Source organism: Mastigoproctus giganteus, chromosome 1 (assembly GCF_048544385.1).
Source record: "Mastigoproctus giganteus isolate SK-2022 chromosome 1, ASM4854438v1, whole genome shotgun sequence".
Lineage (NCBI taxonomy): Eukaryota > Metazoa > Arthropoda > Arachnida > Uropygi > Thelyphonidae > Mastigoproctus > Mastigoproctus giganteus.
This window is the reverse complement of record NC_143575.1, coordinates 89,570,280-89,587,150: the sequence shown is the minus strand read 5'-3', so window position 1 is coordinate 89,587,150 and position 16,871 is coordinate 89,570,280. Positions and strand designations below refer to the sequence as shown.

Below are 16,871 nucleotides of genomic sequence, written 5' to 3'. Positions count from 1 at the left end.
AAACTGAAACCTGATTTGTTGTGGATGCAATTGGGATTAAAATTACCAAAGACAAAAAAATGAACAAAAATAACGACACTGATGTAAATGTAATTGTTATTTTTCTAGTTTTAGCTACTTTTGTAGCTAAAACTAGATTGTTTTAGCTACAAAATAAAATACAGATATACTTATTAGACACACTGTACATTAATATATGGAAAATAAACATTTCTGGCATTTTAAGTTTATTGATATTAGTTTATTTTATTTATGCAACTTTTTAAAATGCATTTCTAAAACAAGTCCTGGATTCACATTGAAACTTCTATTACGTCATGCCATTGTATTAAAAGATAAAAGAAATCTACACTATACAATACACAAAGGAACAATTTAATCAAAGCTAACATTGCAAAACAGTTACATTACCTTCATCTTTAGCACAGCTGATATGATATGATGATTAAAGTTTTAGCTAGATATGAATTGAGATGGCACATTGCCATAAGAGGATACTGCACTGAAGAGGCAGGAAATTTCTTTGATTCAGCATAGCTTGCTGTGCTAAATGTATAAAGTAGAGTGGACAAAACATTGCTGAAATTCTCACAACAGAAATTGGATGATCACAGTCACACCATGATTCACATAATATACAACGTATGCTGACCCAAACAAGATTCCTGCATCTTTAGCATACAAACTTCCAGCGACATTACATTTAATTTCATTTCCAGCTGCAACTATCCAACTCAAGCAAATCACATCACTTACCCGGAGGAAGAGACATACACTATACTGCCAAATATAGCCAGACCTGCATGTTTCAAAGAACCTTATATTGACACAATGTTATAATGAGTTGGTCCACCATCTTAATTATGCACAGTATCCTTGCCAGTAGCCTCCAAGACAATTATTGATAACAGAGAAGTGAATTTTGGCTTATTCCTCCTTCAACATGGTCTTCAATTCCTACTGATGGTATGAAATGAATCTGCATTCCAGTTCATCCAAAAATGTTCAGTGGGGTTAAGGTCAAGGCTCTGGGCAAACCAATGAAGCTTTTGCATACCCATGTCTTCAGACCAAGTCACTACAGGCTTTTCAGTATGACATGGCAAACTATTTACTGAAACAATATGGAGAGGGCCTCTTCCCATACTGTTGCCATAGTGCAGGAAGATCAGAATTTTCCAGACTGTCAATGTATCAAATGGTAATTGTTTCATGCATAACAATGGTCCAAGTGTAGACCATGAAAAATAACACCAGTCAGGTAAACTTCCCAACTGGAAAGTTTACCTGACTTCCAAATTCCAGGTAGGTCCAGATACTTTTGGCAGTACAGTATATAACTAAGATAGCAATATTTGGCTAGATCACGTGTCATATAGGAAACATATTATGTAACTGTAAGGTAGTTTATAATAATGTAACTTTAACTTACATATACAATTTATTCAGATAATCGATTCCTTTACTGTACTGAAGCCAATGTTTGTGATAGGCACTAAGAAGTCCTTCTTGTGAAGAAGTTACTAACTGAAATCAAAAATAAAGGTAAACTACTTTTTTTTTCAGTTACATTTTATGTACTGTGATTACATTAAATTATTACATATATTAACTCAAAATCTTCTCTCAGATTAATGATGATTAATATGAATTCCAATGTACTTACTTATCTGCAAGAATCATCTGGTTTAATCTACTCGTTAGAAGAAATGTTGTACTGAACACTTTAAAATAATCTAGACATTTTAAAGGCTAATAAACAATCACATATATCATGGCTGATCTGTTTTTTACAATTAGATGGTCACTTCAACTTATTCATTTTCTCTTTAGTATTAGTAGTGGCAAAATGATGCAAGGAAGGAAGCTTATACAGCTTCAGATAAAAAAAAAAAAAATAAATAAATAAAACCATTTCATTTGCATATCCCTTTTAATAATTGTCCAGTCTATTTAAAAAAAAAAAAAAAAACTATTTTAATCACTCTTAGCTAGAAGCAAATTTTTACATTTATCCAACAATCATTCCTTTCCAAATTAAATTTGTGTCTTATTGTATTGTGTCATCTGAGACAGCTGTAAGTGCCATCAGCATTTAGTTTACTTAACCTATTAAAATTCTTAAACCACTTCAGTCAAGTCTCCTTGCAGGTCCTTAGTTTCCAAACACTACAATTTACACAACTCAAATCTTCCTTTGCAAGAGTGCCCTTTTGTGCCCAACTAATCTTATTCCTCTTCTCTGCACCCATTCCAACTTATGTATATTCTTCCTAAAATGAGGCATTCAAACCTGTATGTAGAAAACTTCTTCATGTGTGAATGTAGATATGGAGATGCAAAGTATTTTTACTCAGTTTGTCAGCAACCTGTAGAGGGTCAACAGTTCTGCTATTTATATCCACTAATATGAACGAAAGGGATAAACAAATGGATTTCATTACCTTTCCTTCTAGCATATTTTTTCTTGATGTTCTTAGCCAAAGATTTCTCATAATCTGCCTTAGCATTGTGCTTAAACCCCTTAGTAACTTGACTGCAGAGTAATGTATGCTCATAATATGGATTCTGTGTCCATTAATGATTAATAATTATTCCCTGATAATTATTAATCATTCCACGCATTTTTCTTCTCTGCCACTAGTCTCATCAGTTCATCTGACATCCACTGAGGTCTGAATTTTGAACATTATCTCTTAGTTTGTATAAAAAATTACTAAAATAGTAGCTTCTGCGATTACTAGTCTTAACACCCAGCACTTGCATTTGTTAACATCAGATGGTCACACTGAAAAGAATTTAACAATTTTCTAAAACCATTGTAATCACCTTTTGTAAAGTAAAATTCCCTCCCTTTACTCTTAATAGTAGTCATATTCTTAAATATATCTCACATAAACACACAATGATCACTGCTACCTAGTGGCTCCTTTACCTAAAGTCACTATTGATAATCAGATCAAGATGTTTTCCCTTGTTGCCTTTCTAACATGCTGGTACAGAGAGCAGTTATCCAGTAAATCCAGGAATGTTCTACTACTGAGAGACCAACTCACCAGTTTCAATCAACATCTAGAAAGTTAAAATCTGCCACAATATGTGCAGTTGTTCATCATACTCATTACAGTAATTTGGCCTGTAACAACAATGGCAAATCTTTTCTGGACTTCATGTTAAAAAGAAGCTTGAAAGAAAAACAATAATTTTCATGTGTACCACAGGAGATGGGGGGGGGGGTCAAGCTAAATTTAGTAGTTTTTATAGATATAAAATGGTAACTACTTGAAAGTTTCTAATGAGAACTTTTTTGCTGCATAATTTGTACAGAATAATACTTAACCTTAAGTTACACTACTATCTTGGCAAAACCATTGTAATCACCTTTTGTAAAGTAAAATTCCCTCCCTTTACTCTTAATAGTAGTTATATTCTTAAATATATCTCACATAAACACACATAAAACAAATTTGTCTTCAAAAAATTTTTATATTTTTTATTTTTCATAAAATAAACTCTCAACATGACAGTTTATTTGACATAATATATCCCCATCTGCCACTGGAGAAATCTAAGTTCAGTTCCAGTCAAGGAGAGGAGGAATTTCTAAAGTTCTCTTCAAATGGGGCCAAGTTAGCTAATCACAGATAGTAGAGTAGAGTTCCCTCTTTCTCCCTCAAGTTATTTTTTATTTCATTATTATTTTATTTATTCATTTTTTAAGCCTGCACAACATATAAATCAGCCTGTAATACATCCTGATACTTTCAAAACAGACAGAAGACAACAAGGACTCACTGCACCAAGCCTAATTCCCTAGTCTGGCTTCGCACCTAAGGTGTCAGTCCTCTGTAATAGGAGTTAATTGTGGGGGGGAGATATAATATAAACTATTTATAACTAGTTGCATGCATACCATTGGATCAGCATTGCTAGCCTTTAGCATAATAGACTGACTAAACATTACAGTAGCAACCTTTGTTAACTGGGTGTACTGCTTTGGAATCTATATGCTTCTTAACCAAGAGCATAACTTCTCCCCTACTCCTGTCCTATTATTATTATTATTTATTATTTTAATAAGGCCTGTAACCACTGGAACTCCACTGTTTCAGAGGTCAGCCCAGTACAGAGTATCCATGAATGGAGCAGATGGCCAATCTCCAATGGCAAAGGACATAAACAAGTCAAAAAATTTCCAGGTGATTTTCTGCTGGCTGGTTGCCAAATGGTCAGTCATACAACACAACACTAAATTCAAAAACCTATAACATTCATGCATGACTGGCTACACAGAGATGCTACACACAGATGACATTGGTGGACTGTAGAGTGATAGTAGTAGTAATGGAGGATGCGATGCAAGAAAGCAAGTGTATGAACTTATGTAGCAAAAGCCAAAAAAAAAAAAAAAAAAAAAAACACAATTTGTCGTTGAATTTATTTAAGCTATCAACTTCCACAAGGACAGGTGGAAGTTTGCTTCAGCAATTAACTGCCCACTGGCTAAAGGCAAATTTTCACACATCTTGTCTATAAATGTCATTCCCCAATTTGAATTTATGACCCCTCAGGTTTGTAATCTGAGCAAGTGGAAGAATCCCATAAGAATTCAGCATGCTAAACCCATTCAAGGCCTTATACACCTCAATCAGATCATTTTTCAGGTGCCTAGTCTCCAGTCGCTGCAATTTGCAGAACTTAAGATTTCCTTGGTAAGAGGACTCCTTCACCCTCACCAATCTTGTTGCCCTTCTCTGTACACACTCAAGCATCTCTATATCCTTCCTAAATTGAGGCCTCCAGACTTGTATGCAGTACTCAAGGGTTGTGGCCTGACCACTGCCTTATAATCACCTCCTTTTCCCTACTAGCAAAATTCCTGTATATCACTGAGAATACCCGACGACCTGCTCTGGCAGCCTGTCTTACTCAGAAAACTTCATATCTGACTGCAAAATTACTCCCAGATCTTTTTCATTTTCTACCACCCTAAGTGTAGTACCATACAGTTGCTACATTTTTCTGGGTATATTTCAAGCATCTCTATATCCTTCAATATTAAACTTCCGTTGCCACCTCTCAGCCCATCTGCCCAAATTTTCTAGATCCTGTTGCAGTAGCACATTGCCATTACAGTCATTAACAACCCTGCCAACTTTTGTATCATCTGCAAACTTCGACATTAAGCCTCATATACCTTCATCAATATCATTGAATAATATACAAAGCAACAGTGGGCCCAACACCAAACCCTGGGGGACTCCACTAATAACATTAGTCCATGAAGAGCAGCATCCATTGATTACCACTCAACCACAACTTTTTTATCCATTGTAGCAACTTACCCTTAATACCATACTGCCCCATTTTGTACAGTGGTCTTCCACGCGTAACAGTTGTTGTTGTTGTTGTTATTATTATTATTATTTTTGGCACAAGGGCTGCTTAGACCATATTGCGCCTATCAATGATATGAAAGTTATCAATGGTGACTGTTATGGAAGCAGTTAGAGACGATCATATAATTTTATTCGTTTAAGAAAGCAGAATAACTCGAAGGGATTAGCACCGTTGCCTATGATATAAGAGAGTTTTAGAGGTTCTTTTAGATTTGGAAGGAAGCTGAACGAGCATTGCCGAGCACATTTGTACAGAGTGCATTCAACAAGAATGTGCTTCATTGTGAGTTGACAGTTGCATTAAAACACTGAGGAGGTGATTTCCTGTGAGCAGAAATAGGTGAGTAAACTGGCTGTGGGCGATTCGTGCTCTGGTTAAGATTACTTCTTCCTTTCTGTTAGTACGAAAACTAGAGGTCCATAACTGTGGTTCTGGTTTTATTTGCAATAACTTATTATCGTTTGAGTTTGCCATAGAAGTGTCCATTGTTCCTTACATATCCTTCCTATGCTAGGTCTGTAATCAACATATGGAACGCAAAGGCCTGAAGACGATAGGTTAGAGGGATGTTTTGCAGCATAATCTGCACATTTGTTTCCTGGGATCCAGCAGAAGAAGACTACTTGCTGGCATTCCTGAATAAGAATCATCTTACTTCTTACGGTTTTTATTAAAGGATTGGTTGGTGAGGAGGTGTTTTGTAGGGCTACCAGTGTACTCTGCGAGTCCGTATATATTATACTTTTTTTAATGGACTGATGGACAATATTTTCTAGGGCAAGCTTGATGGCGAATAACTCAGCTATATAACTGCTGCATTCAGTAGGCACAGATACAGAGATGGTGTTAAAAAAGAAAACTGCTGCAGCACCTACTCCACTATCAGACTTTGATCCATCTGTGTATATTTTCGTGAAATGCGGATAATTTTGTGTGAGAGCAGTATGAAGTTGTTGCACGTTAATATTTGCAAGGGAATCTTTTCCCCAGTTTAGGAAGTAATTGTCACAGGATGGATTAATACAGGACCATGGGGGAACTGAAGTGTTTGGATCTTGGAGGACTTTTTCAAAGTGTACATTTCAGCTTTCTGATAGAGCCTGCAATCTGATGCCAGTAGGCTGAACTGCTCTGGGTTTATTTCTATAGAACATTTTAAACTGTGGATCACTAAGTATAGGCCAAATGGGATGGGTAGGCATGTTTTGAATTTTAGCAGCATAATTCAGAAGTAACACCTTTCTTCTGAGGCAGAGTGGAACTTAATGGGCATCAGCATAGAGACTGTACTGGCAATGTTCTATAAGCACCTGTAGCAATCCTGAGGGCAGAATGTTGAAAAGGAGCAAGCCGTACTAGCACACTCTCCCTAGCAGAGTCATACACCGGGGCTCCATAATCAAAACAAGATCTAATTAGAGTTCTATACAGGTGAAGTAGGGTGTAACGGTCTGCACCCCATATTGTAGAAAAAAGAACTCTGAGAATGTTAATTTTTTTCTGGCAGGTTGTCCGGAGATATTTGATATGTTTTAAAAAATTAAGTTTCCTATCAAAAATTAGACCGAGGAGGCGAATGCTACTCATTAGCATTAGCATTAGTAGAGGCATTTGATGCAAGAAAGCAAGCTTATGCAGCATCAGCCAAAAAAAAAAAAAAAAAATAAAGTAAAATAAATAAATAAAAAATAACCACTTCCACTTCACCTCTCTGTTCGTTCGAAATACCTGTCCAGCTGAGCCTTAAACTTATTTAGGCTATCAACTTCCACGACAAGGGATGGAAGTCTGTTCCACCTACCAACCACCCGCTGGCTAAAGGCAAATTTCCGCACATCTATCCTACATCTGTCTTTTCTCAATTTGAATTTATGCCCTCTCAGGTGATTATTCTGAGCAAGAGGAAGAATCCCATCAGCATTGAGCATGCTCAAACCATTCAAGGCTTTGTACACCTCTATCAGATCACCTCGCTGGTGCCTAGTCTCCAGACACTGTAATTCGCAAAACTTAAGCCTTTCTTCGTAAGAGCACCCCTTTGTTCCATTCACTAATCTTGTTGCTCTTCTCTGTACTCGTTCCAGCAGCTCTACATCCTTCTTGAAATGAGGCCTCCAGGCCTGTATACAGTACTCTAGGTGTGGCCTGACCATTGCCTTATACAAGGGAATAATCACCTCCTTATCCCTGCTAGAAAAATTCCTATATATCATTGACAATACACCATGAGCTACTCTTGCAGCCCGTCTTCACTGCTCAGAGAACTTCATATCTGCCTGCACAACCACCCCCAGGTCCCTTTCATTCTCTACCACTGTCAGTGTAGTACCACAGAGTTGATACGTTGCTCTGGGGTTGCTGTTTCCCATATGTAGTACTTTACATTTGTCAATGTTAAACTTCATTTGCCACCTCTCAGCCCATCTGCTCAACCTTTCCAGATCCTGTTGCAGCAGCATAGTGTCAGTAGTGTCCTTGACAACCCTGCCAAACTTCGTATCGTCTGCAAACTTGGACATTAAGCTTGATATACCATCATCAATATCATTTATAAATACAGAGAACAATAAAGGACCCAATACTGAACCCTGAGGGACTCCACTAATAACATTAGTCCACGATGAGCAGTGTCCATTGATTACCACTCTCTGTCTTCTCCCCCTCAACCACCCCTTTATCCATAGCAGCAATTTGCCTCCAATGCCACACTGCTCCAATTTGTGCAGCAGTCTTCCACGTGCAACAGTATCAAAAGCCTTTCTAAGATCCAAGTATATAATATCAAAGTTATTCCCTGAATCCAGTTCTTTTGTGACTGCATCATAGTATCCAATCAAACTGGTCAGGCAAGACTTCCCCTTAACAAAACCATGCTGTGTCCGAGCTATAATTGAAGTCTTGTCTAGATGATCCTGCAGTGCTTCTTTAACCAGTGCCTCCATTAATTTTCCTGGAACAGAAGTTAAACTCACAGGTCTATAATTACTTGTGTCACCCTTTGATCCTCCTTTGTGAATTGGGGTCACATTTGCACATCTCCAGTCTGTGGGTACCTCCAATGAGTCCAAGAAAGCTCTCATAATTATGGCCAAGGGTTTGCTTACTTCCTCTGCTGCCTCCTTTAATATAACTGGATAGATCCCATCCACCCCAGGTGCCTTTCTTGTGTTTATCTTCAACAATTTCTCCTCCACTTTACTCTGTTATTACAAGATTCTCTAGCTTACTGATAGAGTTGAATACACCTCTGGCATTCCCCTCGCTGAATAACTCCTCATGTGTGAATGTCGATGCAAAATATTCATTTAGTTTGTTAGCTACCTGAGCAGGGTCATCAACAGTTGACCCATCGATATCAAGTGGACCAATCTGATTCATCCTCTTCCTTCTAGAATTTAGATAAGTAAAAAACTCTTTGCTGTTTTTCTTCGCATCCCTTGCCAAGGATCTCTCGTAATCTGCCTTCGCCTGCCTAACCTCCTTTGTAACTTGGTTACAGATCAACTTGTATCTATCATAGGTTTCTGTGTCATGTGTTAATTTGTATGTATCCCATGAATTTTTCTTCTCTGCCATATGCCTCATTAGTTCATCTGACATCCATTTAGGCCTAAACCTTCAACAATATTTCTTAGTTGGTATGTAAAGCCTAGTAGCTTGCAAGATAAGTTCTTTGAATGCTTCCCATTTTGAATTTGCTGTTGGTAACATCATCAGTTGATCCCACTGTATAGAATTTAAATACTGTCTCAGTCCATCGTAGTCGCCTTTACGAAAGCAATACCCCTTCCCTTTACCCCTAATGGTAGTTACCTCTTTGAGTAACTCCCACTTCAGAACGCTGTGATCACTGCCACCTAGTGGTTCATTTATCTGCAGATTCTTAATGCATGAAGAATCACTACTGATAATCAAATCAAGAGTATTACTCCCTCTAGTTGCCTCCCGAACATGCTGACGTAGAAAACAATCATCCAATAAATCCACAAAAGCTTGCTAGTGTGTGAGTGACCAGCCCCCAAATTCCAGTCAATATCTGGGAAATTAAAATCCCCCATTATAAGACTCTCTGATTTACTGGCCCACTCTATTTCTCTGTACAGTTTCTTATTATACTTATCAGAGTCTTTAGGCCTATAGCACACTCCTACTCTCAATTTTGATCTCCCAATGCTTATGTCACACCAAACTGACTCGACACTGCACTGTCCAGTGATGTTGACTGGCTTCACTTCCTTGGATTTTATGTGTTTCTTAACTAATAGCATAACCCCTCCTCCCTTCCTATCCTATCTATCCTTTCTGTAGACATTGTACTCCCCAAATTCCAGTTCTGCATTCCTTATATCTGTGTGACACCACGTCTCTGAAATCCCAACAATATCTGCCTTTGATGTTTTGAGCAATAACTCAAATTCATCAAATTTATTTACTAAACTCCTAGCATTGGTGTACACGCAAGTATACATGCACCTGCTCTTCCTCTTAGCCACCCTAACACAACCCATGTGTTTACTTGTACCCCCATGATTCCCAGCAGTCTCTGTAATATCCTGCATCTTATTTTCCAGGCTGCTGCTCATACCAATAGAAGCAGTGTAAGAATCACTTTCTCCTCTGCCAGTGGCTACTGTTAATCTATTAGTCCTTGTATCCCCCCCAATCTAGCAGTTTTCCGACCCACCTAACACTGCCTCGATAGCATCAGCAAACATTCTTGCACCCTTTCTATTTAAGTGTATCCCATCCCTGTAGAAGCAGTCTCTCCTGTTAACAAGTACAGACCAGGCTGAAAAAAATTCTACCCCTTGAGCCCTGCACAATCTTTCCAGGGCCGAATTGATCGACAGGGCTCTCATCATATACTCCCTCCTATCGTGTCTGGGCAGAATTGCAGACACTTTCAAATTCAACCCTAATTCACGGCTTTTTTTCATCAGTGACCTGTACTTGTTAAGTAATTCCGCCGGTCTCCTACTCTTAATATCATTAGTGCCAACGTGTACAACTATATCATCTTTTGTGCCCTTAAAAGATGATATCCGCTCTACAACGTCATCAACCTTTGCCCCTGGCAGACATACCCTGGTCCTGTTCCACCTATCCTTTTTACAAAGCATGTTTCCCGTTTCCCTGACAACAGAGTCACCAACAACTACTAGTTCCTTTGGAACCAGCGCATTCTGCCTTGGGGGTTGCCGCTGTGTTGCGCGACGACCAAGTGCAAGCTCTGGCATTGGTGTGGGCAGCTGAGAGCTTGATGGGCCCCTCACTTGTAATCCTTCGAGGGCATCCACCCTGTCCTTCAAGCTCTCATATAGGCCCATAACAACTCTGAGTTGTCGCCTGATTTCCTTACACTCCTTGCATCGTGCACATACAAAGACATCCCCCATGGCAGTATCATGTCCCATACCTGACTGCTCCGCAAACATCAAGCAAATAGTGCATCTTAAAAGGCTGTGATTCAGAGGGCAACTGCCCCCCCTCAGTTCTCCCCTGAGCCACAGCATTCCCATTAGCTCGAGCCTTTTGCTTTGCTGCTCTGGTTTGAGTCATGATTTCGATTTACTTTCAATAAAATTTCAATTTCAGTATAAAATTAAATTCTAAACTTGTATCCCAACACAGTTATTTATTTATTTATTTTTTTGATTTGGTAGTTGTTGGCGCATCGGCATCTGTGGCCATATTGCACCTCCCACGGTTTTTGCAGTACTTTGATCCAAGCCCGAGGCGGGAATCGAACCCGCGACCTTTGGGTTGCCGGGCAGGTACTTTACCCACTCGGCTAGCCCGGTCAGCTAACACAGTTATAACGCTATATTTATGTTTCAGTAACAAGTGTTATCTACGAAATCTACGAGTGTTATCTACGAAATCCCTTTATATAACTTCTGTATCGTTATGTGTTATTTATTTTTACTAATTATTTATGTTACGTAACCTAAGTGGTTATATGTATAGTTAAAAGTACAATTTAATTGCCAATGAAGTTCGACAAGATTAGATTTTACTGATTAATTTTTCCGTAACAATGGTGGCTCTTTACGAACGGTAAACACGTGGATTTGATACCCTTTCCGATACTAAGTAATACCTACAAAATCTCTATCTAAGTTACTTTAAACTTAAGTACCGTAAATAGGAATATAAAGCTACTCATAACTGAGATAGGATGATTTGTCAGGTGTAGCTCTGGGTCAGGATGCATCCCTCGTTTGTTACAAAAGTGAATGGCACTAGATTTTTGATAAGATAGTCGGTAACCATTCTGTGTCATCCATAGTTCAATATTGTTTAGTGAGATTTGTAGTTGCCTTTCAATGAAGTTCATATTCAGTGAACTGCAGGAAACAGTCAGATCATCGGCATAGAGATATGAGTTCACAGTGTTGGGAATACATTTGGTAATATGATTTATTCTCAATGCAAATAAAGTAGCACTGAGAACTAAGCCCTGTGGGACTCCTTCCTCTTGTATATAGATTTGGGAGAAGACTTGTCTATAGCGAACTTGAAAAGATCTATACTGAAGGAAGTTTTGTATGTAGCATGGTAAGTTGCCTCTCAAGTCAAGGGAATGAAGATTTTTCAAGATACCAAAACACTAGGTGGTATCAAAGGCCTTCTCTATGTCAAGGCAGACCATGACAAGATGTTCATTTCGAATAAATGCATTCCTGATATTTGTTTCAGCTTTGACCATAACATCTAGGGATGAGTGATTTTTTCTGAAACCAAACTGGTTATCAGAGATTAGATGTTTTGAATCCAGATACCATGTTAATCGGCGGTGAATAATTTTTTCTAAAGTTTTACTCAGCAACTGGTAAGGGAAATGGGTCTATAATTGTGAGGGATCGAATGATCTTTCCCTGGTTTGGAAATTGCCAGTACATAGGTTGTTTGGTTTTTTAAGGAGCATTAGCAACTAAGGCCATATTGCTCCGGGTCATGCGGTGGTCATTCCCAGACCTTTCCGCATCCAGGTGGGAAGGAGCAGCGTGTGCTACGCACTGCTGCTCCTTCCCACCTGGCTACGGAGGCGCCCCAGTACATAGGAGTGATGCCAGCGAGTGGGGTATGCATGTTCAATAAATATACGGTTGTAAAAGGTCAGCAGCAAGGATAATGATTTATTGTCTAAGTGTTGAAGCATTATGTAATACACTCCGTCTGGACCAGCAGCACTGTTTTTTGAGGAATGTATAGCTTCTTGAAGTTCGATCATAGTAAGTTTCTGATTGTATGGTAGAGAAGCAGCGGTTCTGAAGTGAAATTTTGATTTTTCGGCTGAAGCTTTGATCTTCTGAAATAACGGATCATATGAGGTCGAGGCAGACAACTGGGAGAATACTGTCCCTAGAGTATTCGCAATCTCTACAGGAGTAGAGAGCGCCTGTCCATTCCAGTTGAATATTGGTGAGGATAATGGAGGAAATTTGCCATTTAGCTGTCTTATTTTTTTCCATATTATTCTTACATCAAGTATTTTTATTTACTGAAGTTGCAAATCGGATCCATGAGTTTTTTTTAGCTTTCTTTCTGATGTGTCGGGCTTTGGCTCTGAGTTTCTTATAATTTATAAGATTATTGGTAGTAGGGTATTTGCGGAATATATTCCACGCTTGGTTTTTTTCTTTTTTGGCATTCTTACATTCTTCATTCCACCAATAGTTTAATGGGCCTATAGGGGTCTGACTGTGATTATGGAATGGCAATAGATGCAGCTGCTAGAATTTCTTTGGTGATATGATCAGTGGCTGTGTCAATTGGGAAAGATTCTATGATCTGTTTATCAAATGAAACATGAGAGGTATACTTGGCCCAATCTGCCTTGGAAAATTTCCATTTTATGTGGTTTTTTGCAGTTGAAGAATGTGATGTTTGGATTTTACAGATTAATGGGTAATGATCACTGTTTAGTGGATCATCTAGAGCTGTCTACTCAATATTAGGAAAGAGGATCGGAGAGCATATAGATAGATCTATTGCAGACACTGATCCTGTTGGGAGATGGATGTAAGTTGGTGAACCAGTATTTAGGATGGTTAAGTTTTGTCTGTCAATGAGCATTTCAATGAGTTGCCCTAGTCCATCTGTATTGGGAGAACCCCACAATGGATGGTGTCCATTGAAGTCGCCCAATAAACAGAAAGGGGTTGGCAATTGCAGGATAAGATTTTCAAGTTCGTGAATAGTACATGGATGATTGGGTGGTAGATAGATCGAAACAAGGGTCAGAGTGATGCCAATTGCTATTCGGGTAGCAACAGCTTCTATAGAGGTTTATAAAGAAATGCGTCTGCATGGGACTTGCGAATCTATGAGAATGGCTACTCCACCACGAGTATTATTTTAAACAGGTCTATCTTGTCTGAAAAGAGTATAGTTTTTTATCAAGGGAGATAGATACCTGAGGAGTCAGATATGTCTCCTGTAAGCAGATGCCCACTGGATCATGTTGCTTAATTATGTCGTATATGTCATCAATATTGCTCCTAAAGCCTCTACAATTCCATTGAACAAATTTCATTAGTATCCATAAGGGAGGAGTCAAATGTCTGTTTTCAATTAGAATCTGTATTATCTGCTTGGACGGATCTTACGGGAGCTGCATCGGCAGAAGGTGGTATCGTGACTGGTGTGTTGTTAGCTCTGCTAGAAATCTGTTGCTTTGAAGATTGAGGTACAGAACTGAGCAGGGAACGAGCCCATTCCGAAATAGAGATATTTGGAGGTATTGATGTATCAGTCTGGACTGATACTGAATGAAACTTTTTAAAAGCTTCAGCATACGTACATCTAGGTGTCATTAGTTGTATTTACTTTCTTGTTTCTGGGAATGAAACTTTCTTTTCTATTTTATATTTCTGGATTTTTTTCTCATATTTCCATTGTTCGCAATTTTTAGAAAAGGCTGGATGGTTGCCTTTACAACTGGAGCACAGCGGAGCCTGGGCTTTACAGTCAGCCTGGGAATGATCTTTTGAACCACAATTAGGACATATGGGGTCTCCTCGACAGACTGTTTGCGAGTGTCCGATTTTCTGACACTTGTAACATCTTATTGGGTTCGGAATATATGGGCGAATGCGACAATGCAAATACCCTGCTTTTACTGATGAAGGTAAATTAGGTGAGCTGAATGTCAAAATTATGCTGCGAGTTGGAAGGAGTTCGCCATCTTTTTTCATCATAATTTGTTTCGCCTGTGTGACTTTCTGATCCTGCAGTTCCTGAACAATTTCTTCTTCTGAGGCATTCAGTAGGTCCCATTCAGGGATAACACCTTTGGATGAATTAAGTGTTGCATGTGGGGACACCTTAACTGGACCTCCACCAAATGAAGTGAGTCTGAGTAGAGACTCAGTGTTTGGAGTTGGTGGTCTCAACAACTCCAAACACAGATGTTTTGTGATACCACTTCTTGTATGACTTCTTCAGCAACTGAATTACTGTCTTTATTAGAGCATGTGAAGTTGAAGTGTAATAAGGAGAGCAATTCATTCACTGACTAAGTGGTATGGGAAGTACTAGGAGCTTAGATTTTCACTATTTTCCATTTCAACTCACCTGCAGTGTAATGCCGCTAAAAGAACAACCTAGTTATTATTTTCCAAAGAAAATGTTTCTTCAAAATGTACAGCCAAAATGTTGGAAACCAACATCTCTATTTCTTTTTCAATATACATGAAATACTACCATATTTTCTGTGAGCATTATTTATTTCTGACAGTGCTTTTTCCCCCCAGAAACCTAAAGGCTGCATACAGTCTCTAAAGAGATTACCAATAATACCTTTTATGAGATTACAAAGTAAAAAGCAAACTACAAGCACAAAAATGAATTTTTAAATTAGAGGACAAGTCTTCCATGTGTTATGAAATCACTGTGATCACTAAAACGTTAAAAAAATAGAGCACAAGGATGATGTTGATGTGGATGAACAGGGAACTGACTAGTTTAATAGGAGCAAAAAGATTGAATGGAACAGTTATAGAAAGATTAAGAGCACCGAGGCATATAATAGTCATAAGATGGTCTACAATAGTACCACAGAAATGATTAGACTGACAAAGGGTGCCTAAGAAAAATCACTGGCTAAAAGAGCAAATCGGACCTCTTATGTAACGGTTGTAATAAAGTCACTGACCAAATTGGTGAATTAGCTGTACTTCACATCAACCTTTACAGAAGAAAGTTCCTTCGTGGTAAGGAAAAACTGATAATGAACCTGATCACTGTAAAATTAACACTCTGGAAACTACAGAGTTTACTATAAAAACTTTTGAGCATAAAGGCAACTATGAGCCCTGAGGATTGAATATATCCAGTTATTTTGAAGTAAGCAGCAAGGGAATACATTAAACCATTAAAGTTAATTATGAGGACTTCATTACATTTGGGGGTCATTTCCTTGAATTAGAAAAGTGTCCACATACTGCTAATCCATAAAGATGGTTCAACAAACTATGAATAACCGCAGTCAGCCTGACTTCAGCAGTAGGGTAAATACAAATGATTATGACAGTGTCACTTGTGAGCAAGATGAAGGGAATAACTTTTGACATTAATTATTTTGGACTTTAGCAAAGCATCTGACTTGGTCCTACATGAAAGACTGCCGTCTAAGCTGAAACATAGTGGGATCACATGATAAGACCTTAGATTAGTGGTTCTCAAACTTTGTGAATGTTACCCATTTTAACGATTCGGTAAGGCTTTTAATCTAAGTCAGTACAAAGCCAGGAAAGGGGTCTTCCACTGGAAAATTATGATGTCAAATGTGCTAAATGAAGGTATTTTTATACTGCATCAAAGTAAAAAATAGGAGTACTATTCTTAAATGGATTATGTTTGGTGTTTAAATGATGTTACAATTAATGAGGTGTGGTAATAAAGTTCCTAGACTGGTGCTATTGTGTTCATGTTTGATGAGATTGAAAGTAAACGGAAGTGGTACAGAGATTGTCCAGTAGGCTGACAGGTTGCAAGTAATGACCAACCAGTTTCAATAGTAGCATTAATGTTCCATGTCATCATTTTGCAATGCAGCAACGAATGAACATCAGATTTTGTTTTAAACTGGGAAAATCTGCAACAGAAACATATGAAATGTTAAAAACTGTTTATGATGATGAAACAATATTGGGGTATTTGAGTTGCATAAGTGATTCAAAGATGGATGTGAGGATGTTGCAATGACTCACAGAGTGGGCATCTGTCAACCTCTCAAAATGAGGTCAGAGTTGCAAATGTTCAGGAAATTGTGATAAGAGATCATTGCTTGACCCTTAGAATGATGGCCGATGAGTTGGATGTGAGTATGGAGGCGATTCATCAATTATTTGTGCCACTCAGCCTCCTCACAGATGGGCAGAAGCAATGAATTGTGTCATCATGCAAAGATTTAATCTAGTCTCGTCAAGACAATCCTAATTTCCCTGACTATACTGTCACTGGAG

General features: G+C 38.4%; 1 protein-coding gene across 1 annotated transcript in view; it reads right to left on the bottom strand.

Moving 5' to 3' along the window:
- Cul2 (cullin 2) overlaps window positions 1-16,871 on the bottom strand; it is a 388,410-nt gene that overhangs the window by 239,418 nt on the left and 132,121 nt on the right. Inside the window, exon 7 of the mRNA XM_090373712.1 lies at window positions 1,433-1,527. Coding sequence (XP_090229838.1) covers window positions 1,433-1,527 — 95 coding nt within the window. The remainder of the gene's footprint in view (window positions 1-1,432; window positions 1,528-16,871) is intronic.